The sequence below is a fragment of the Mesocricetus auratus genome, unplaced genomic scaffold, assembly GCF_017639785.1.
Source record: "Mesocricetus auratus isolate SY011 unplaced genomic scaffold, BCM_Maur_2.0 Super-Scaffold_100006, whole genome shotgun sequence".
NCBI classification, from domain to species: Eukaryota; Metazoa; Chordata; class Mammalia; order Rodentia; family Cricetidae; genus Mesocricetus; species Mesocricetus auratus.
In genome coordinates, this window is record NW_024429190.1 from 23,178,498 (window position 1) to 23,201,997 (window position 23,500).

Genomic DNA, 23,500 nt, shown 5'->3' on the forward strand with positions numbered 1-23,500 from the left:
GAAATTGAACATACAATATTTGAATGTCAATGAAACTGCCTGCCTTATGTTAGTATTGGTATGCTTTACTGACATAGCTAGTCTTCTTTCAGTAGACCTTATCCCAACATGAACATGGTTTCACTTGTAAATACCAATAGCTGTTTTAGTTAACTTGATGATAATGACACATTTCAGTCCAATGTTAGTTATGACTTGGTATACAACAAAGCCATTAGTATTCAGTTGACCTATGAAATATTAGAATTCATATTGAATACATTATCATTAGAACTAATTTGTGGTGCACATTCTCTACTTTCCTAAGATGAGATCACTGCCAGCTTCAGAAGATTTGGACCTTTGGTAGTAGATTGGCCCCATAAAGCAGAAAGCAAATCCTATTTTCCACCAAAAGGTAAGAGGCTTATCACTAATAGTTGCAAGGTTGTCTGAGAGCAAATGAAATAATAATTATTTATTTGGGGCCTTCTTTTAGAATTGAACATAAGTACCTTTATATAAATACTAATGATTGATGGACTGAGGCCATGGCTTATCTGGTAAAGGCTCTTGCCACACAAGCCTGAATTCTACCCTAGATTCCACATAAAGGGAGAAGCAGAGAACTGACTCCTGAATGTCATTCTCTGACACCCACATATACACAAACAATAAATAAAAAAGTTTTTAAAAGTTAAACTTTGTAGAAGCTGTTAGCCTGGGTTGAGTGAGGAAGATTGATTGTTAACTACTTCGGTTTTTCTTGACACTGTTTAGGAATCATAAGATTTTATATACTTTCCTCATAATTTTCTAGTGACTTAAGAAATTCAAATGAATATGTTTGAATATTTCTCTGCCTAAAGTATTCTAAAGTAGCATAGCTTTGAACTTATTTTCCATTCTGTGAGATCAGAATGCACATGAAGTGATTTCATTTGCATTTTATAAAAATAAAACCATTTTAGTAATTTCAGTATCACAAGGTATACACAAGCATTCCGGTGATAGTATGACACAGCATTGGGGAAGTAACTTGTTGAATATTTTTACCTCACTGTCAAGTACTGTTTTTAAACTTTGAACTTATAAAAACAAGTCAACTGCTAGAGGAAGAAGGAGCAGAATGCTTCAAGTTAGGAGCACGGATGAGGACTTTGTCAATGGGCCTCCAATTACTCAGATGCTATCCTAATGAAATTAAAAAACTATACAGTGAAGGAAACAACCAAATGAGAAGACAGCCTACAGCTACAGGATAGAAGAAAAATCTTCACAACTATACATGTGGCATGGGATTAGTATCTATATCATACAAAGAACTCAGAATAACAGACCAACAAGAAAGCACGTGACCCAAGCAAAAATGGTCTTGAGAACTAAACAGATTTCTTTAAAAAGTACAAACAGCCAATAAGTCATTTATAGTGAATTAAACAATATTTTGTCAGAGAAATGCAAATTAAAATGGCTTTGAGATTCCACCTCACTCTAGTAAAAATGGTTATCATCAGGAAAACAAGCAAATGCTTATGGGGATGTGGGAAAGAAGTGCCCTATTCACCCACTGTTGGTGACAGTAGAACCAGTGCAGCCACCAAGAAAACCAGCACAGAAATTTCTCTAAATATAGAAAGTAGTTATCATTTGGCCCAGTTGCACCACTGCCTGGCATGTACCCAGAGGGCTTCATAAGAGCCTCACAGACACCTCACACATTCCTGTTTACTGCTGCTCTGTCAGAGGTAGGGAAATGGAATCAGTCTGGCTGCCTCTCATCTGATAATGAAAATGACATTCAGGTATGCAGTTTATTCAACCATAAAGAAAATGAAAAATTCAGGAAAATGTTTGGAAGTAGAAAATACATTAAGTTATTCAGAGCAAGAAAGACAAATACCACCTGTCACCCTCATATGTAGATCTTAGTTCCTAATTTTTAGTATATGTACGTGGAAATGAGTGTGTATAGTGATCAGAAATCTAGAAGGGGCCATGAGTCGATGTGGGGAAAGGGGAAGAGGTATTAGGGAAGTGGAGGGAAAGGACAATATAGCACAAGACATGAAGTGGAAGACGGAGTTCTGGGGTGGAAGGGTTTAAGTGAGGTCGGAGCAGAGAGATGAGCAGTGAGGGCATTGGGGAGAGAAATCAGCAGTGCCCAGATGTGTGTGAATTGCCCTAAGGACACCTTTTACTTGATCAACTAACTAAAAATAATTTTTAAAAAGGTAAATGTGAGGAGGAAACTTAGGATCACTTACTGCTTGGATAATTCTGTGGCTAATCACCACACAAGAGTCCCTGCCATTGCCTGTGTCCCTGTACAAGTCATGTGATCAAGGTTATGTTGCCAGCAATGGGAAGAAAGGGTAAAGAAATCTGATATTATTCCTCTTTCAGAATTACAAGTGGCAAATTATCTCAAGTAAGTAAAGAAAGGATACATCGAAAAACTTTTAGTTCAGTGTCATTAAAACAGGTCTAGAAAATAGTTATTCTCATGGCTGAGAAGATTAGCAAGTCTGGACAAGGCACTGATAAGCTCCCCCCCCATCCCCAACCTGGATTGCTCCAGCCACTCTTCTGCAGCTAGTGATGTGTCCTAGCAGTGGTTCCCATGGTCTGGCCACGACAGTCTCTAAAAAGCACAACCACTTCCTAAACCCTTTACTGCTGGGGTAAACCTGCATCTGTCCCATCTGATCTCACATCTCTCACTGTTTTTGTCCTTTCTCGTCCTCTTCTAAGTCCCACGAGGCTGTCTGCTCCAGGACATCTCTGTGTTGTGGTCTCTTGTCAAGAGCCTTTTGTACCTCTGCTCTGGAATGTGTGTGTGTGTGTGTGTGTGTGTGTGTGTGTGTGTGTGTGTGTGTGTGTGTGTGTGTGTGTGTATCTCAGTTTAAGAGTTAATTACTCACAGAAAACTTTGGGAAACTACCCTTCGAGGTCAACTTTTCTTCCTTATAGGCCATCCCAGCTCCCTGGACTGTGTTTGTCTTTTTCACAGCACTCATATTTGCAGCAGGATGTTTAAAATATATCTTCGTTTCAGACAAGTTTTATTTGTTAGACCATAAACAAAATATCATCATAAGGTGGAACAATTGTGCACACCTTTAATCCTAGTACTTTGGAGATTCAGGGGAGGAACTCTGTGATGTCTCTTTCAGGGATCCTTGAAGCAGCTACCACCCTAAGATCTGAGGTCCAGACTTCTAACTGTACTGAGAAACTGCCTAACGACTCCCTGTGTATTTGTCTTAAACCTGGAGAGAATCTAGTATTTGCACTTACAACACATTGCAAATTTAAAATAGCATGATCTCATTTTGTACAAAGGAAAAACATGAAGTAGATTGTTAAGTGTTTTTTTTTAACTTTTGGTAGTAAAAATATAGATGCCAAGTCTGTTTAAACTACTGTAAAAAAACTGTATTATATGTAACTTAAATTTCATATAACAGTTTGTGAATGCTAAATAAAAGATTATTAAATCTAAAAAATAAAATAAAATATATCTTCGTTTATTTCTATAGTCTCTAAGAACATACTCATCTATGTAAATACATGTGTTTACTATTAATAATTCATAGATTTGCAATTACCCAATACATGATATGAATAGCACTTAATCCTAAAACAGTTAATTCTAAAAGATAGAAAAAATAATTTGACTTTCGAAAAAGCTTCATTGAGTTTGGGATCCGATGTAAAAATTACTATGTACTTTAGGTAGGTAAAAAGTTTTTAAACAGGATTCTAGGCAGGAATTGAACTCTCTTCAGGTTCCTTTCATACACAGACTCGGTAAAACACAAGCCAAAACTGTTACAGGGGTAGTTTTTTTTTTTTTTTTTTTTGGTCTTCACTGGTTGTTTTTCTTACCTGGTTTCCAAAGAAGAACAGTGCAACAACTGTATATCTACCACTTACATTATCTGAGGTATTGTAAGTAACAGATGGCATAAGCTAAGCATACACAAAGTATATAGGTTATAATCTATAATGTGAAAACAAGAGCATCCTTTGCAGTCTGAGGGGTGTCATGGACCCATTCCTCCATGGGTACCAAGCAACAGGTACGGGTTTTCATGTGATCCCTGTGCCTATGTGAAAAGAAGGCACAGTAACCTAGGAAGGCAGTAGTTGTCCATCATTGTTACTGTAATCTTTGAACTGTTTATTTTCTGGAACTGAACAAAAATAACACTGGTAAATCATAGTTTTGGTGAAATTATTCCTAATTGTAGCAATTGCTCCATGACCAGTGTTGTCCAAACTGAGTTCTTCCAAGTGTTATCCACCATTTCTGTGGCTGAGCATTTCCCATGGTTAGGGAACACAGATAAGGTAATATCCAGTTGGCACAGCTACCTTGATTAGATCAGAGGCTTGAGCTCTCAGACCCTGAGCTAGCTCTGCTGTGGCAAGCAGTGTTTACCTTATGTGATCATTAGTCTACTTCATTGAATTCTAAAAAAGAATCATTATATGGAGTGTGTTTGTACAAATACTATAATGTCTAATGATTTTGCATTCTCTAGGTTATGTTCATAATTTACTTATAATATCTGACACCTCAGTTTTTCCTTCTATAAAATAGGAGTGTTTGATAGATTTATATGAGTCAACCTGAAAGTGCAGCTGACTAACTCATTCACTGTGTGTGTGTGTGTGTGTGTGTGTGTGTGTGTGTGTGTGAGCGATGGAATATTGTGTTCTCCTGTGGAAAACAGTATGTATGATTCAAGCATATTTGATGTGATTTATATATTTTTAACAGTATGTATATTGAGGTAAAGTCACTTGACATGCTGCATCATTTTTGTGGTTATTCTAGGCTATGCATTCCTTCTCTTTCAAGAAGAGAGCTCCGTTCAAGCACTTATTGATGCATGCATTGAAGAAGATGGAAAGCTCTATTTGTGTGTTTCTAGCCCTACTATCAAGGACAAACCTGTAAGTAAACACCACTTGAACTGTGGCCTATAAAGGCAGGTTTTCAAAACAGTATTTTTAAATTACTGCTTAAAAATTAAGACTGCATTAAAATGTTTAAACAGTAACAGGAATAAAACCAAATGTAATTTTCTTCATAGGTTCAAATCCGTCCTTGGAATTTAAGTGATAGTGATTTCGTCATGGATGGTTCTCAGCCTTTGGATCCCCGAAAAACAATTTTTGTTGGAGGTGTTCCTAGGCCATTAAGAGCTGGTGAGTAGAATCCCTAAGTAAAAAAAAAAAATGGTATTCTAACTGAAATTAGTATTTTGAATGAGTGAGTTACAAAGTTCTGTTCCTCTGTAACTAGGAACCAAAAACCTGAAGGATGTCATGTAAGTAGGATGTAATTGTAAAAGTGAATATTTACTGAATATGCATGCTATGTAGTATCATACCATCTGAAGGTACTAGAGATTTCTGTCTCTGAAAGCACCGTCCTCAGGTCAGGAAGATATGAATTAACTTCACACATGCAGATGCTTAAAGAATGTGATAACTGCTACAAAGAAAGATGATTGGGAATAGAAGTGTGTAAGTGTATGTGTACATATATGGATGTGTGTGATATCTTAAAAATACTTGAGCTGATTAGAAAAAACTGAAGAGCGTTTGGACAATAGGAATATTGTGAAGAGTGTATTGCAGACAAAGTGAACAGCATATTTGGAAGTCTTGAGTGCAGAGCAGGAGAGTATGTTCATGAAGGGAATGTATAAAGAAAGCATAGAGTGGTAGAGATACAAAAGGATATTGGAAAAAAATCAGTAGAGTTTAGCTCATGAAAGGTTAATAAACTAATTGATGTTAATCCTTAGAAAAAGAGAGACCTAATCACACAGACTTTTTTAAAAGATCAGATAAGCTGATGATTCATGAAAGAGAAGAAGCTGTGAGTAAATAGTAGTAGGCCATGGATGAGCCTCTTGTATGTGATTTGGAGTGGTGGTGGAGAAAACCAGGTGAACAGATATTCGAATACTTAGGCAGAAAATAGAAGGTTGAATCCTATTTTTAGCTTTACGCTGCTGGGTGGTTGGTGATAGCTTGTATATGCTGTGAGAAATGGCAAAGTAGGGTCAGGTTAAAGAATATTGTGGTTTTTATTATGAATATAAGTTCATGGCCCCATTCAGAAGTCTGAAGTAGAAATTTCAATTACACAATATGGTGTCTAGTATAGTGTTTAAAAGTAATTATTTCCAGTATTTTGGAAATAAATGGAAGAAAAGTGATTGAAGAAAAGCAGATAAGCTTGTTTTCATAAACCAAATGAAAAATGATAGTAGCTTTTAAAGAGGACCTAACCTATTCAAGTGGGCAGGTTGGGTCCTTATGCTCTGAAAAAACATGTCTATGAGATTATCTGGATAGTGAAATGGATGAAGGCAAAAACTCTGTTGCTTATACAGTTGAGTCAGCAAATCTCATCAGATCATGTTTCATGAAATAGAGGAAGAATGTGTTCATGTGTGGTCCTTTCTTAATCTGCTGTGTATTGCAGTATCACAAGAAATTTCTGTTAGACAGCTGCTTTATGAGTGTGGAATTCAGATACAAATTCAGAAACTTAAAGGTACACAGGTGGTATTTAAATACATGACATAGACTAGGACCACTAATACCTAAGTGTAGGCAAAGGTACAAAGACTGAAACTTAAGGTGTTCTTAGACTCATTGAAAAGTGAGACTAAGAAGTCATCAGTGAAGTGAATTATTGGCAGAATAAAATACCTTTCAAGTCATACGGAAAAATATTTCCAGACAAAGTAATAGATTAGCTATGATCAATACTGCCAGCAAGAAGATTGAGCACTGGACTTAGGAGGTAGGAGAGTTGATCTTAAAAAGATCAATTAAAGTGGAGTCACAGGGTGATAATCTGATCATTTAGAGTTATACACACAGATATGGGGCCAGTCTGGCTACAAAATGTATCACCCATTGGTCACCAGGTGACTGAGCTGGTCTGGCCTCCCTCACTACACTGTGTTTCCCTTCCAACCTGAATGCTCTGTCAGAGAGGACAAGATTCTCTTGTAGAAGAGGACTGTCCTTATGGAAAAAAAAGACCCAAGCTTTAATCCCAGCACTCGGGAGGCAGAGGCAGGCAGATCTCTGTGAGTTCGAGGCCAGGCTGGACCGACAGCCTCCAAAATAATACAGAGAAACCCTGTCTCCTAAAACCAAAAAAAAAAAAAAAAAAAAAAAAAAAAAAATGTAACTCAGTGGTAGAGTGCCTGCCAGACTGCGCAAAGCTCTGGTTTCCATGCTTTCTCTTAACAGCTGTTTTGTGTTAGTGTTCTCTTGACTTGTAATTGTTGATTTACTGTCTTCTCACCTTCAATGTGAATGTCTTTTCTTTTGAAGTGGAACTTGCTATGATCATGGACCGGCTGTATGGTGGAGTGTGTTATGCAGGAATTGATACGGATCCAGAACTAAAATACCCAAAAGGTGCTGGGCGAGTTGCTTTCTCCAATCAGCAGAGCTATATTGCTGCCATCAGTGCTCGATTTGTTCAGCTTCAGCATGGTGATATTGATAAACGTGTAAGTCATCTGTGTGGTAATACTTACAAGCGCTTTTTACCATAAGGAGTTAATAATATGGCTCACTTTTATCTTCCTTTGTCTCCTAGTGTTATATATCATTAAAATACAAATTTCTTGATGCACTTTGAACTTGAGGCATTACATAAAAACCATAAAAATAAATATGATTTTAAAGCCATGTCAAAAATGTTTATCATCTTGTTGTGGGGGCAGTTTATAGGAGCTTTGCACCCAAGACAGAGTGCTTGGGACCAAGCCCCAAGTCTGCATTAGCTCTGTAATCTCAGGGAAGCAGTCTTCTCTCTGCTCCTTTTCCTGCCTTAGAATGTGAGCAGGAATGCTAGTTAATCTCTGGATTATTTTGAAGACTGAATGAACTTTACATGCTTCACATGTGCCCAGCACTTGGAGAAGAAGTTGGTCCATAGGAAGTACTAGTTTTCATTTATAAAAACTAAAACTCAGTCACTGTATATATTTCCATAAGTCACTTAACCTAAAATTGAAAATATTAGTTTATTAGTAGTGTAGATTGGGTCTCTATATAGAAGTATTGTGAAAACTGTAAACTATTCTGTTGAATACTTACGAGCTCTGATTACCATCTTTTAAAAAAGCTACTCATTTACATACCAGTTTCACACTAAAATCTGTGCTTTGTATATAACTAACTATTCTAAGACAATGACACCATCCAGTCAGCAGAGACAACAGCCTAGGAAGTTAATAAGCTACTAGAAAGCACGGCTGCTGCAGCCGAAGGCAGCTGACACTGATCCACAACTTGATTCCCAGATCTTACACTTTCCACATGTAACTTAACCATCCCAACTCCAACAGTGTGTGGTTCTCACTTACGGATGTGGGAACAGGTCAGGGCAGTCTGGTGTTTAGAGCCAACTCAAAGCTGAGTCAGTCCTTCACCATGGGGCTTTATTTTGTAAATTTATAAAGAAGTCTGGACATGCCCTGGATCAGATTAGCCACAGTTCTGGCTTGTTTGCAGCAGTTACTGCAAGCAAGGTGCAGCTCTGACCTGCATCAGGGAAAGCTGCTTGCAGTCCTTGGGGCTGTTGAGTTCCACCAGCTTAACATGATACTGTTATGAGAGAAATTTGACTTCCTAAGGACTGATAATCCCTTGTGAGTTTTGCTCTCAATTTGAAAATATTAATGCTAACATTAGTGTTCAAAAATGTTACAAAAGTGAAAGTAGAATGTCTCAAATTTTTCGTTTTTAAAGTACTTTTTTTTCTCTTTGTAAAATTGAGTGAAATAGCACTGAGCAGCCTCTGAAGGAAACATGTTGAAATAAGTCAATTAGTGCTTAACCACTTAAGCCCGCAGCCAGTTATGAACATGAAACATGATATACAAACTGGTCAACACAGAAGCAAACTGGCTTTCAGTTACCCTCCTGTCGGGGGAAGCTGTGTCCCTAACTCACTGCTACTTTCTCATCCTTTTCTCTAGAACACCATAAGCATTTAAAATCATTCCAAATTCTTATTCCCGAAGCAGACTCCAATGAGGTTTTCTGTTTTTCTATTTCTAGGTGGAGGTAAAGCCATATGTGCTGGATGACCAGATGTGTGATGAATGCCAGGGCGCACGATGTGGTGGAAAATTTGCCCCCTTTTTTTGTGCCAATGTCACTTGCCTGCAGTATTACTGTGAGTTTTGTTGGGCAAATATCCACTCTCGTGCAGGACGTGAGTTCCATAAGCCATTGGTGAAGGAAGGTGCTGATCGCCCACGTCAGATCCACTTCCGCTGGAATTAAGTATAGCAAACTGGCCTCCGTCTAACAAGGAAAGAAAGGGTGCATGTGGCTTACTGTGCTGAAGATACTGACCTGCAGAAGAAATAAGTGCATTCTTCTGCTTCTCACCCAGCTCTCAATACATGCATCGTTATCAGCAGCCAAAACACTACAAGCCTCTTGTTTTTCACCAAAACCCTACATCTCAGGCTTACTAATTTTTGTGATATTTTCATGTTAAAATAAAATGTTTTTTTGTATTTTCTCCAAGTTATTTTTATATGTAAAGTTAAAATTAGATATGAGAATGTTTTGCGTAGGGGCAACACAGTCTGCTGCTATATAGTGGGTGAAGCGTGCACTTATTTCTTAACATGGGTTTTTAACTTCAAGATCTGCCCCAGTACTTTACCAAAGGTAGCAAAATAATAGTGAAGATGGAATATGTCTGCTACAAATGCTTATTTTTATTGTTACTGTTTTCAGTGTGTACATAAACTAAAAATTAGGGTTGATTTTGTTGCTCTCCATTTTGACTTGCAAGAAATAATACCTCAAGATAATCTGATTTATTAGCTATTTTTAAACATTTTTAATCACAAGCTGTATTAGCTTTGCTGCTATATAGGTGTTATGTGTAAATGTCACCTATTAATACGGGATTGAAAAAGTTAGAGACACACTGCATTGCGGATGAAATGCAGGCAGCACAATATGGCCGAAACTGCCATAGTTTAGAATGTGAAACAATGCATGTTTACTTAACCTGTGTCCACCATATGCATGCACTGGACATTAACTAATGAGGTGAGGTATTGCAAATGTTCAAAAAGCTCTCTTGAATCTAGGTAGCATGGACAAATTATAAAATTTGTTTCTTTACAAAAAGCAAACTTGCATGCATTATTGTGACTTCAAGTTAAAAAATGTTGTCCTACATGTGTACAATATGCAAATTAGTTTTAGATTAGAGAGTGCAGCCATTTTGTGATCTGGTCAGTAGTGGAATTCGATTTTATGCAGACTGGATGTAATATTTGTAATCCCTGTGCAATTTTGTGATGTGCGGTTCTAATTCATGTGCAGTGATATAGTATAGATAAAAGATTGAATAAAAGAAAAACACAGGAATTTTAAAGAAAGTTGATTTTAGCCCCTTTGATAGTTCATGGTTAAGATATCCCTTAAAAACCAAAGATGGCCAGCACACTGCTAACCAGTCACCGAATGTGAGACCCACGAGAAGCCCATCCTTTAAAGGAGGGTTTTATAGAAGAACACAGAACTTTAGTGAAGTCAAAATGGAGATGGGAAAATATAACAGATGGCTAGTTGCATAAAATTTACCTTTAAGGCAATGGTGAAATCTGGCTTAAATTTGCTTACATGTCTGACCTATGTATTTGGGGTCTTCTGTCTAAACTGGGGTCACTGTTGCATGGAGCATTGTTATTCTTAATGGTTAAGAATTGCTTTTTTCAACTTTGATGAAGGAATTTCAGTAATGACTTTGCTTGCAGTTTTTTTTTCTTTTTTTCTTTATTGAGGGAGTTGCGTGGAAACATGCACAGTTCTGACCTAGAATATCCATCGTTCTTGGTGGTTTTCCTCTCTAGAGCATCCTAACCGTAGCTAGCCCTGTGTTGATAATGTAGGAATTACTCTGCAATGGAAGCAAAGCACCCCACAATAGTAAATGTTTTTTGTTTTTGGTTTTGGTTTGGTTTGGTTTTTAATGCAGAACTAAGATTTTTGACTCTAAAGAGAGAACACTACAAGGGTACGGCCTGTGCAGCCAACCCTTGGGACAATCCTTCACATGAGCAAAGTGCTGATCTCAATATTGGTTGTCGATGGTATGCTTTTTTGTACTGTAAAAATATGTGGTTCATGTCTAACTCTGCTGTTTTATTGTGGTTGTGGCTCAAGTTTTTAATGTTTGAAGTTGACGCTGTTTTCAGAGGAGCTCTTTACTAATTTATTTGTCAGTGTCCCTACTTGTTACTCCCCATGACCCTCCAGAGTTTCTGGATCATTCTTTTCTACCCTCGCCCTGTCAAACCTTGATCCATTTTGACATTTGTTATGCACTATTTTTATATCTCTGTGAGAGATTTTTCCAACAGTCAGCTATTTTATGGCACACTTTTTTTGACTGATGACATCTCCTTTGCTATACCTCAATTTTTGGACTTTAGAAAAGAAATCAGTAGTTTTGCAATGTTAATTATTTAGATATTTAATTTCGCAGATTTTTAAACTTTATTTTCATAATTTCTGCTTAATGTTTAAAATTGAAGAGCCTTTTCATGTATTAAATAATGAACTCTAAAATAAATTATATTATGAAATAATTGGAGATACTGAAAATCATTTTCCCTTCTTAAACAGAAATGAAAATTTGAAATGAAGGGAAATGAAATGGACACCCTTTCCCACCAGGGTAAATGTGACAGAAATGCTGGTTGGTGTCACCTTCGTTTCTGTTAGGACAGAGCTTATTGGTCTAATATTTTGTTTTCCTCCCTGCCTCACCCCTGCCTCTAATTTGTTTCTTTTTCTGTTTGGGGATTATTTTTCCTTTTATGTACTACATTCTTATTTTCTAACTGTTAAACACTGTATTAGAGTTTTTTTTAATTTACAGATCATATTTATTTTACTATTTTTGTAGAAAATTATTAATTTTGATTGTATTTTTGTATTAAGCTTCTTCATTTGTGTTCCCTAAATGTTCATATTGCTGCCCAAAAGTATGAATGACTGTGGAGGAAAAAGTACTTTAAAAATCCACATTTTTTGTTAAGAAGGAAACATTTAGCATTTATATATTTGTGTATGGAAAACACTTGATATTTTATCCCTGTTGCATCTGGCTGCACGAGCCTCTCCTCACAGATGCCGCAAAACTTGAATATAACACACTTTGGAAGGCTGACTAACCTCGATTCTGTGTTGTGATGTGCAATACTGTTTCTAATGTTTGTATAAAGATACAGTGTAAACCTTTTTAATGCAAATTTATTTTTTTCATTGCATATTTTGCAGACTTTATCCACAGTGTCATTTTTTACTGTCAGAAAAGATGCCCCTTTTGTCATTGCAACTATTTTTTAAACCCAGAAATCTTTGTACTGATGTAAATGATTGTAGTTATTTTGGATAGTGTTTTGCTAACAAAAGGAGAGACTTTTTTCATGCATATTTCTATTTTGTTTTTTTGGGTTTTATTTTATTTTAATAGTAGTAAAATACTTGGAATAATTTTTCATATTCTTGTCATTAATATTATTTTGTATTTTTATGTGAAAATATATAATTTTATGACACTAATTGCTAAAGTTTATTTTATGTTGAATTATTTTTGGAGCTGAAATCTTTGTAATATTAAAGCAACTAGTTTCTAATTCCCAGTTTCTGTATAGAATCGCACAAGTGGTTTATGGAGTGTTTGGATTGTAACTATAAATGGTTCTTTGATATGCAAATTAATATTTTCAGTTGATTTTATTTTATATTCCTAATGGGGTGTTAAAGCCGTTTTTTATTTTTTTCTAAATAAAAAAGAGAACCCATGCTTTTATGGACACTAGGTATAAAACGCCTTCAGCTTAAAATTTTTGTTAAATAATTTAGTTTATTTTATTGTTACCTTCCAGGTGTCTAAATCTCCAGTCTGTCTGTTGTACTGGTAATTTAACTCTGTAATGGAATAGTTTGCTGCCAACTATTTATATTAAGTAATTTTTAAATATTTGTAATATTGTTGACTGACTAATAAACTATTAAGTTATTGGCATAGCTGTGGAACCTTATTCACACCTTACACACTGTCTGAAGCAGTGAGATTGTCGTGTTTGCTCAATGGCATCACCTTGCGAAGCTCACCATCCCATACCACAGTGCAGTATGCAGGTGGGAGAAGCTCCAGGGACTAGCTATGCAGAATTCTTCAGTATTTAAGACTGGGAGCCCCTTCCTGCACCTAGCCCTCACACACCTCAGAAATCTGTCACAGTGCCCCCTGAAGTGTCACCTTATCTCACTTGATGCTCTGCTCAAGGCTGGCTAGATAGTGCAGAAGTTAAGAACACTGATGTTCTCCCAGAGGACTCACAGTTTGTTCCCAGCACCTTGCTCAGCAGCTAACGACTGCCTGTCATTCCAGATCCACAGGAGCTAGGCTCTGGGATGCACATGCACTTACAACCGTACTTAAGTCATTAAAAATGAAGTCGATCACACTCTTAAACAGGCCTAACGATGCTGCTTCAGATTCACTGTGCATGCATCCACTTTGTCACTTTCTCCTTGTTCTCTGTACATCCTGTGGGTTCTTCAGTGCCCTGGGTAGAGGAGGAACAAGGAAGAGACATGCAGATTCCCCAATGCTAAAGTTGGGGGTTCCTTCATAAAGCCATCATGTAATTCTGGGAGCCGAGAAAGGAAGGATTCATGGCCTTTGTTAGAAAGTGTGAGCAGTAGCTGATCATAGTGAAGATTTTTTTTTGTGGGTATACAGGCTCTCAGAGAACAATAGGTATTTTAAAATAAAATTTTGTATTTTCAAGGTATCTGTATCCTGCCTCTCCCCAAACTCAGGGGGTATCATGGAAGATGGGGCAGCAACATTGTAAGGGACTGGAGAGGTGGATGGTTCAATGGTTTAGAGCACTTGTGCTTCCAGAAAACCCAAGTTTGGTTCCAAATACCCATGTTGGGCAGCTCACAACTGCCTGCCTGTAACTACAATTGTAGGTGATCCTATGTTCTCTTGCCTCTGTGTGTACGTGAACACATATGGGATACACATACAGACACACACAAATGAATAAAAATGAAACTACATTTTAAAAAAACTCTTAAGAGCCACAGGTTTGAGAGGCTTAGGGTGAACCTGTTTTTTTGGACATGATAGGACTGTTGTACTCATGAATTTATAGGGGCTGTTGTTGCAGACACAAGACCTGCACAAGATCAAGCCAGTCAGATTCCCACTATGAGTAGGAGAGGGGCATGCACACAATCTCCCATCCATCAGGAGGAGCTGTTGAAGGTCGATGGCTACTAGGGGAGGGAACATCAGTTCAAGGTTGTTAGGTTGCCCATGCTCCAGTGGATAACTGTCATGTACATATAGGCAGAACTAACTGGACTTAGTGGGCTACAAAAATAAGTAAAAGACTCAAAGTTGGAATTGGGAGGGGAATTGAGGGTGATCCATGAGGGGACAGTAGGGGGTGAATATGATCCAAAATATATTGCATACATGAATATTCAAAAATAATTGCTCTATTTAAAATAAAGAGCACTGGCTGCTCTTGCAGAAAATCCACATTCATTCCTAGCATGGTGACTCACAACCATCTGTAACTCTGGTCTCAGGATCCCTCATCCTCTTCTGGCCTCCAAGGTCACCAAGCATGCAATAGATGCATAGACCTACATTTATATGCCCATACATATAAATTTTCTTTTAAAAATTTTAAGGTTCCTCTTTCACTTAACAAAAGAATAAAGAATTGTTTTGTCTTTTTGAGACAGTTCCCCCAAAACAGGTTAGCCTAGAATCAGCCTCCAAAGAGCTGCAATTACAAGTATGAGCCACCACACTCAGCTACAAAAGAATAAATTTTAAATACAACCTAAGCACTGGACATTTACAGGATCTTTGCCACCATGTCACTTTAGAGCCCCCTGTATAAGTGAAAAGTCAGTTTCGTTCAAACACAAAGTAATATACTACAGATTACACAGACTAGAAAATAGTATTGGAGGAAAAAGAGCTGCTGTTCCACTAATTTCTTGAAACAATTTGACTGATCCAGACCCCCTGAATGTGGGTGTCAGTGAGGAGGCCTAGGCAATCTATGGGGCCTTGGGTAGTAGATCAGTATTTATCCGTGGCATACAAATGGACTTTGGGTGCCCATCCCACAATGAGAGATGCTCTCAGCCTGGACTCCTCGGGGAGGGCCTAAGCCCTGCTCTGGATGAAATAGACTCTGGAGATCCACCATGGACAGCCTCATCCTCCCTGGGGAAAGGAGTGGGAATTGGGGAAGGGGAGGTGGAGGGGCTAGGGGGATGAGGGGAGGGAGAGGGAGCTGGGATTGACATGTGAAGCAATCTTGTTTCTAATTTAAATTTAAAAATAAAATTTAAAAAACTAAATAAAAGCAAAAAAAAGTTCATATTCTTAAATTCTTACGTTATTTTAAAAAATACATTTGTGGCACACAGGATGGTTCAGTGGGTAAAGTACCTGCTGCATAAGCATAAATAAGCATGGATACCTAAAAATCCAGCCATGATGGGAGATGTCTGTAACTATAGCACTGTGAGAAGTGGAATGGAAATAGGGTCCCTGGAGCTCATTGGCCAGACTGTCCAGTCAATCCGTTAGCTCCACGCTCATCCCGAGATCTTACCAAAACAAACAACAACAACAACAAAAAAACTAGAGACTTGTTAAAGGACAACTGAGATTAACCCCTGGCCTGGCCTGGCCTGAACACATCAAAACATACACACACACACACACACACAGGGGTGGGGAGAGAATGAGAAGTTTAACACCCCAAAAGCCTTTCTAAAATAATTATATGGAGCTAGAGAGATGACTTAACAGTTAAAACACTTAAACACAAAACAAAACAAAAACAAAACTTGTTTTTCCAGGAGACCAGAGTTTAGTTCCCAGCACCCAGGTCAGGTGGATCATAGTGCCTGTAACTCCAGGGGATAATATAATATGCTCTTCCTACATTCTCTCCCTCCCTCCCTCCTTCCCTCCCTCCCTCCCTCCCTCCCTCCCTTCCTTCCTCCCTCCCTTCCTTCCTCCCTCCCTTCCTTCCCTTTCCCCTTCCCCCTCCAAATAAAAATGTTTTAAAAAGAAAAGATGTCCATATGAAGACCAGTTCCACCACAAAGAAGGGATATATACAGGAACTAAAAGATGGTGCTAGGTAACAGTCATGGGTAAAGATGGCCATCTAATGTATCATTAGGGAATAAAATTTCTATTCCAGTTAGGAGACTTTAATCTTTTAGGTTCTACAACGTTTGCATTGTTACATAGTTTACTTCCTTATAATTAAGGTGCAGACTTACCTTGTTCCTTATTTTTCAATTCAAGATACTATTTTTAGTGTGTACATACATGTACGTGTGTGTGTGTGTGTGTGTGTATTCTCGTGCGTGCACGTATGCAACTGTGTGTGTGGTATGTGAGAGGTATGGGAGCACACACATGTCACAGTGCACTCGTACTTACGTGGGTTCCTGGGGTCAAACAGGTCATCAGGATTGTGCAGTCACCTGAGCTGTCTCACCGGCCCCTCAACTATTACTGTCCTCCTAAAATAAGCATGGTTTCCTTTCAGATGTACCAGGCACGCATGTACTCAAGCCACAGTGCTCACCTTGTGACTAACCTGATGCATTTCTACCCACTTGTTTTATATCTTGCTAATGAAGTGTATTTTATGGAAGAGGGAAAAGGGAATGCTTGTGCCAATAGTAAGACAAGAGAGAGGGTACACTATCAGAAGAAATTTGAAACCCAGGTCCCAGGTTCCCCTTGGGAACTGAATCCCAGATCTTCAAGACTTCTTTCTTTTTTTATAATTGTGTGATATCACTCAGCATCATTCACATTGTATTTTTAAACTCTTGGCAGGAAATGGGAGCTTCTTTAAAATGAGAATCCAGCCATCATTCTTTGTCTGTGTTTACAATGATAGCAGCATAGTCACAATAGACAAAGGGAAGCTACTTGTGTCTGTCAATGGAAAAATCAACAAACCACTTGGTATATAAAATGTGCGGGGAATATAACTCCTTTCAAAAGGACATTCTGACACTTTCTATAACAATGGATGAACCTTGAAGACATTACACTAAGAAAAAGAACTCAGTTGCGAAAAACAAAGCAAAAAGTATGCCATAATACAAAGTACCAAGAGTAGTGAACTTCACAGAACAGAATGGAGCTTTCCAGAGTCTGCGGGAGTGATTGTTTGGTTCAGACTTTGGAATGGATGAGAACTGATGATGGATGGGTCATATAAAACTGTGAATATATGTAATGTATGTTGCATTCACAGAAACACAGACCTTAAAGATAGGATGGGGGTCTTGAGAAGGCCTCACCTATTCAAAGCCCTGGCTGTTCTCCCAGAGGAATGGAATTGGGTTCCCATCACCTACATCAGGCAGCTCACAATGGATTCAACCCCCTCTTCTGGCCTCCAGCCCTCCCTCCCTCCCTTTACACCATTCATGTGCATATATGTACAGATACTTATATACACATAAACTTAAAATAAACCTTAAAACTAAGATGGTAAATTTTATACATAGTTTGTACAATTAAAAAGAACACTGTCTTGAAACTCTTCCGAGTTGTCTTGTGTGCAAAAACATCCATGCCCTCTTCTGAAGTAACCTCTCACTTTCCCACCTAACTACAATTTTATTGTGCACGTCAGTTCCAAAGTAGTAATGCTTTTTAAATGTTTAATTAAAAATGCAATACTGTATTTACTCGTGTACCTACTTTTGAACAGTTTTTATAAGACACACCAGTGTTCCCACTGGAGATTCCCAGCCCCAAAACACACTTGAGCCCAGAAGGACAAATGTTAAACCCTAAAGCTTCATGTCCGTCCATGTGAGCACAGTGTCCTAGGAGATATGTGCCCAAGGTCTGGGGCAGTACTTCCCCCTGTTGCTCTGCTGATGGCATCTTACAGGGTTACTCTATCAGGATGACTTCACACATTATGTGCAATTTTACCCTGGTAGCACTCCATGTTGCTGGTACCTCTACCATCCTAGAATTAGCCTTCAATCTCATTTGCGTACTGGGAGAATTACACCACACCCAAAACAGCAGAGCACATGGGATATCTATGCTTTCTTCCCAATGATTTCTTAAATCTCTTCTAGAATAAATACTTGACTTAAAATAAAAGTCAACCACCCTTAATTCTTCTGTTCTTAGCTTACATTTACTTGTTTCCAGTTTATAATTTCTTTTTCCTTAGTCTTTCCTTGTAGATATTGCACTTCTCATTATTATTTAGAAATTCTAATGCATGACTCTTAAAAATTATTTTCAGAATCCGAGTGATATATGCACCCATATATCTGTAATAAGTCCTTCCATCATTGTGTTTGTAGGCAGTCCTTTCTAGCAATTGTTTTGATGGCATGTTTGCAATTTTTGCTTTCTCAATCATCTAAGTGGAAATTGCCAGTGATTTCTAAGTCCTAGGATGCTTGATTTTCTGAGACCCGTGCCTATCCAGTTGCTACTCACTGTGGTATTTAATTTGCCATCCCAGACCAGGTTTTATTTGGGTACTTGGGTCTCTTAATGGAGCCAGAAGTTTGTTGGCTCCAGTCCCAGTTTTAGAAGCTGCTTGATACAAGCTGTAGCCTCAGGCAGAACGATAAAAATAAACTTCAGTGACCTTGCAAGGAGGAACCCAAGGGAATCAACACATAGCATAAGCATCTTCTACATCAATTCATCTATCCTTCTAACTTGTCATAGCTTGATGGAAATCCTACGCAGGTCTTTACCTATTTTGTGGTGAGAGTATTGCCACTATCCAAGATCTCCCCCTCCTTGCTCCCATACCTTCCACAGAACTTCTCTGCTGCCTGTGGCAGCCTACTCTGCCTCCATATAAGAGGAATATAAGATATATGGACCCTTAAAGCAACCTTCAAACAATGAGGACCGGAGGCAATGGTCACTCATTCCTTTCACTTTCTGCTGTGGAGTGCTCAGGCGAAGTCCACTTCTCTAAAAGCCTAGACTTTTAATTGTCACTTCAGGACAAATGCCTGGCACAAGAGTGCTCTTGGTGAACTCTGATTTGGGAAGACTCTTGTTTAAAGAATGCCCCGGCATCGGTGGAACCAGAAAGAAGGCATCAAGAAAGAGTACTAAAGCAATTCCTAGTCATCTCTTTGATAGAGTAGAACAGAGGATGGTTGAGAAGGAATCCAGAGCTAAATGCTTAGAATATTTCCCCCAAAGTCTGTGACCTCCTCTCTGAGGACAAGTCCGTATGACATACTCTTCCAAGAAAAAGAGAATTTACACTGGTCTCACTTATATTCTTATTTAGTGACCTATTGAGTCTGGTAGGGAAAAAAGTGATGTGTCTAGGCAATTCCTGAGTTTCAAGCAACAGCAACATGGAGTTGTTTGACTTTATTTAGCATGGGCAATTTGCCTAGTCATAAGGCAACACAAGGCCACCAATTCAATGGTGGTTCTGGTGAATGCTTTACAGCCATGTGGAGATTTGCATAACCTTTAACAAATCTTCTGATTCTAAGTCAGGCAGTTTCCACTGGTAAAGTCACAACATTCCCTTTCATGATGTCGCATGAAAGTCAGCACTGGGATGCACCTAAATTTTATGGAAGAAATGTGTCTGCTAACTAAAGGTGATATCACTAACTGGGAAGATTTCTCAACCAAAGGGAATCTCCACCACAGAATAACAGCGAGCCAGAGCTTCCAAATGGCTGCTTTGTGCTATGTGCTCCAAAAATACAGACTAACATGCAAAGTGATGTGGCTTGGTTTTTTGGTGGTAAACCCAAAACAGAACCTATGTTCAGGACTTGACACATGGTTTGGTAGTAAACCCAAAACAGAACCTATGTTCAGGATTTGACACGTAGTTTTCTAGGTTTAAAGTGTTGTGACTTTACCAGTAGGAATTGACTTTCTGACTTAGAATCAGAAGATCCGTTAGAGGCTTTCACACAAATCTCCACAAGGCTGCAAAGCAGTCGTCAATACTGGTGATCTTCCATTGCCTTGATTGTGACTAGGCAAATTGCCAGTGCTGAAGCCAATTAACTTCATGATGTTGATGCTTGAAATTCAAAAATTGATTAGACATGTCACTTTTTTTTTCTGTGAGACTCAATAGGATGCTGCACTCTGGAGAGACATATGAGATACCTAGAGAAACCATCTTGGAAAAAGAAGAAGAAGAGCTAGGGAGGAGAAAAGCAGCAAGTGTGTTCTTCCTCTCCCGAGGCTACTAAATGCACACCAGGATGTATCTACCAAGCAAACTCCCTGCTGGCAGTTGATAGTGATGGACAGACAGACTCCTGAATATGCAAGACAGTCTTGAGAAAACAGCCCCTATCAAATGTCAGGTGACAACTTCACAAGGCAGCTGCTATTTGGTGGCCCTGTTCTGCGGATTGTACCAGGCTCAGACTGGCAGAGTAACATTCCCAAGGTTGTGAAACTCGTAAATGTCAAACCTGGGCTGAAGTCATTTGCCTGCCACACCTCAGTGGTTATGCTTTCTTGACTAAAAGTGAAAGACTCCTGTGGATTTAGCATTGCTTGGAGCATACGTTTTCCAGGCACTGTCAGCATATGAGCAATGCTTAGAGGTCTCAGAGGAGCAGAAAGTGATTGTATATTATTGTTTTAACTTCAGGCACCTTTTCATTTGATTTTGGGATTTGGCACGTGCATGTGTGCCACAATATACGTGTGGAGGTGATTTTTCCGGAGTAATTTCTCTCCTTCCACCTTGTTTTAGGACAAGACCTTGTTTCTGTAGCTCACTACATAAGCTCCCAGCTGACCCTCCTATCTCTGTCTCCTCAATCTCTCTGCAGGAGTTCTGGAAACACAGGTGAGTGCTAGAAAGTCCCAATTTTTATGTGAATTTGAGGGATCAAACTCTAGTTATTAGTCCTATGTAACAAGAGCTTTTAGTCACTGAGCCACCTTCCCATCTCTAGGAAATTAATATTAACCATTTGCTTGTTATTAATCCTGTTTGATTCTGTTACTTTAGGGAAACTTTAGTAATAGGACAGGAACACTTACATTTTTAAGCAAAAATTCCTCACTCTCCTGGCTGCACTTGGAAAGTTTTAGACTAGAAAATACCCCGTTATTCAGTCCCAGCATCATTCAGAGTCCACTACTGGGAATTATGACATCTCTTTACATGCACCACTGTCAGTACTGGCTATTTTTCAAGAATATAATCTTGGTGTATCTGATTCCATATCATCATTTCACACTAAATTATAGACATTCCTCATGATGAATTTAGCCTTCACAACCATCCCTTATAACTTGTACCAGAGGAGAACGAAAGTGCCATATCTGACTTAACTCCCTTTTACATGTGGCAAGCTTAATTTGTTCCTGTTTTTCACTACCTAGCTACATAAAAGATTTTACATATTTGGAATTATTTCCTTAGGGAATTCTGTCAAAGGTGAGATAATAATATCAAAAAGTACACATTTACCCAAGTCACAAAATTCTGGTTGTCTATTGAAGTCTGTCCAACCTACATCCCACCCACAAAATATGAGTGTCTTCATTTTCGTGACTTCATTATGGTGACTTCATTTAAATTCCTTTCACATACTAGGAAGCCTCTACAACACTGAGTTTCTATTTAACTCTTCAAACGGTCTCTAGTGTTAGCTGTCTTTCTATTCCTTCCCATGCATGTTCTCATTTGTCTTCTTCTGTCACCCACCTTCCCATCCTTCTAGGCCTCTTGCTGATCCTTTTTCCCAAATAGCCCCACCCTATCCTCATGTCCCATGTAATCTATTACTCTTTCTTACCATTTTCCCTTCCTAAGTATCCAAGTATGTCTTCTTCCCCTCTAATGTTCACTTGCCCACTTTCATGACCTACGCTACCCACACACACATTGTAAGTGTTCACGTACACATACATGAGCACGCACATGCACACACATATTATAAGTACTCACATGCATATACATGAGCGTGCACACACATGAACACCCATGCATTCCTCTCTCTCTCCCTCTCGCTTTCTGTGTGTGTGTGTGTGTGTGTGTGTGTGTGTGTGTGTGAGTGTGCATGCGTGTGTGCAGGAATCCCCCCGTTTGTGGGGACTTCTGTAACTGAGACTCTGAGGGATGCAGTAACTTCCCTTGCTTGTGTTTTGTCAGTGGATGATTTGTGCCCAGCTGTGCACATGTTGAGTCCGCCAGTAACATTCTGCAGCATGCTTGACAAATTCCTATGTGGTAAATTGACAAGGCAGTGATACAAATGGAGCTTTTTCAATCTATTCACTCCCCAGTGTCTGTTGGAGACTCCTGCTTCAGGCTCCTACACAGCATTCCTGCCTCCTCCGTTTCTGTTTCCTTGAAAAACCCTGTGTCACTTTGCCTGCCTCCCTGGGTATGTCTATATACTCCTTCGTGTATAGGATCACCACAAACCGTATAGTGTCACCACAAACCGTATAGGGTCACCACAAACTGTATCCCATTTTTCAATCTTTGCTATTCCTAAATAAGCTTTTTGTTTCCAAGAGCCAAAGAGGCTGCCCCCCTGAGTTTCTTTGATGGTGACATGGGACTACTGTATATCCATGAATATTTTTGAGGAGGAGCTGATGGATGGTGACTTATCTGTTGGCAATTTTATATGATGGAATTGACAGGTCTCTCTGAAGGTTGGCTCTGACTCTACGTGTTCCACATTTTGCTTTGTCTCCATTACTGTTATCTATTCTTCTGGGAGTGGGGCAGGCTGGCTCCTAAACAAAAATGTTCATGTTCTATGGTCAAGTAGTGTAGGCTGCATTCCAGAACCTTCCAGCAGACAAACATCCTACTTTCAAATGCATTCCTCACCCACAGTTCTCAAGTCCAGAAATATCTATTGCTTTATTTCTCTCAAATGATGGCAACACTTAAATTGAACTGAAACGAGGCTACCAGGCCATGATTAATCTTAGTATTTTTTTTCCTTTTATATTTAAGTTAAAACCAAGTTTGATTCACATGTCAATCCCAGCTCCCTCTCCCTCCCTCCCAAGCCCCCCAGTTCCCCACCCAATCTCCACTCCCATCCCCAGGTAGAGTGAGGCCCTCCATGGTAGATCTCCAGAGTCTGTCATGTCATCCAGGGTAGGGTCTAGGCCCTCCTTCAAGAGTCCAGGCTGAGATAGCATCCCTCATTGTGGGATGGGCACTCAAAGTCTATTTGTACACCAGGGATAAATACTACCCAAGGCCCCATAGATTTCCTAAGCCTCCTCACTGACACGCACATTCAGGGGGTCTGGGTCAGTCCCATGATTTCCATACAGCCATCAATCTGGGGTCCAAGCACTCCCCCTTGTTCAGGT

At 38.9% G+C, this 23,500-nt stretch overlaps 1 protein-coding gene across 6 annotated transcripts in view; it reads left to right on the plus strand.

Annotated features, from left to right (window-relative positions):
- Cpeb2 (cytoplasmic polyadenylation element binding protein 2) overlaps nt 1-13,102 on the plus strand; it is a 50,417-nt gene extending 37,315 nt beyond the window's left edge. For all 6 annotated transcript variants that reach the window (XM_021226429.2, XM_021226431.2, XM_021226432.2 and 3 more), the window contains 5 exons: nt 308-397; nt 4,826-4,944; nt 5,085-5,199; nt 7,357-7,538; nt 9,097-13,102. In XM_021226429.2, coding sequence (XP_021082088.2) covers nt 308-397; nt 4,826-4,944; nt 5,085-5,199; nt 7,357-7,538; nt 9,097-9,324 — 734 coding nt within the window. In that variant the 3' untranslated portion in view covers nt 9,325-13,102. The remainder of the gene's footprint in view (nt 1-307; nt 398-4,825; nt 4,945-5,084; nt 5,200-7,356; nt 7,539-9,096) is intronic.
- Nucleotides 13,103-23,500: the final 10,398 nt, after the last annotated feature.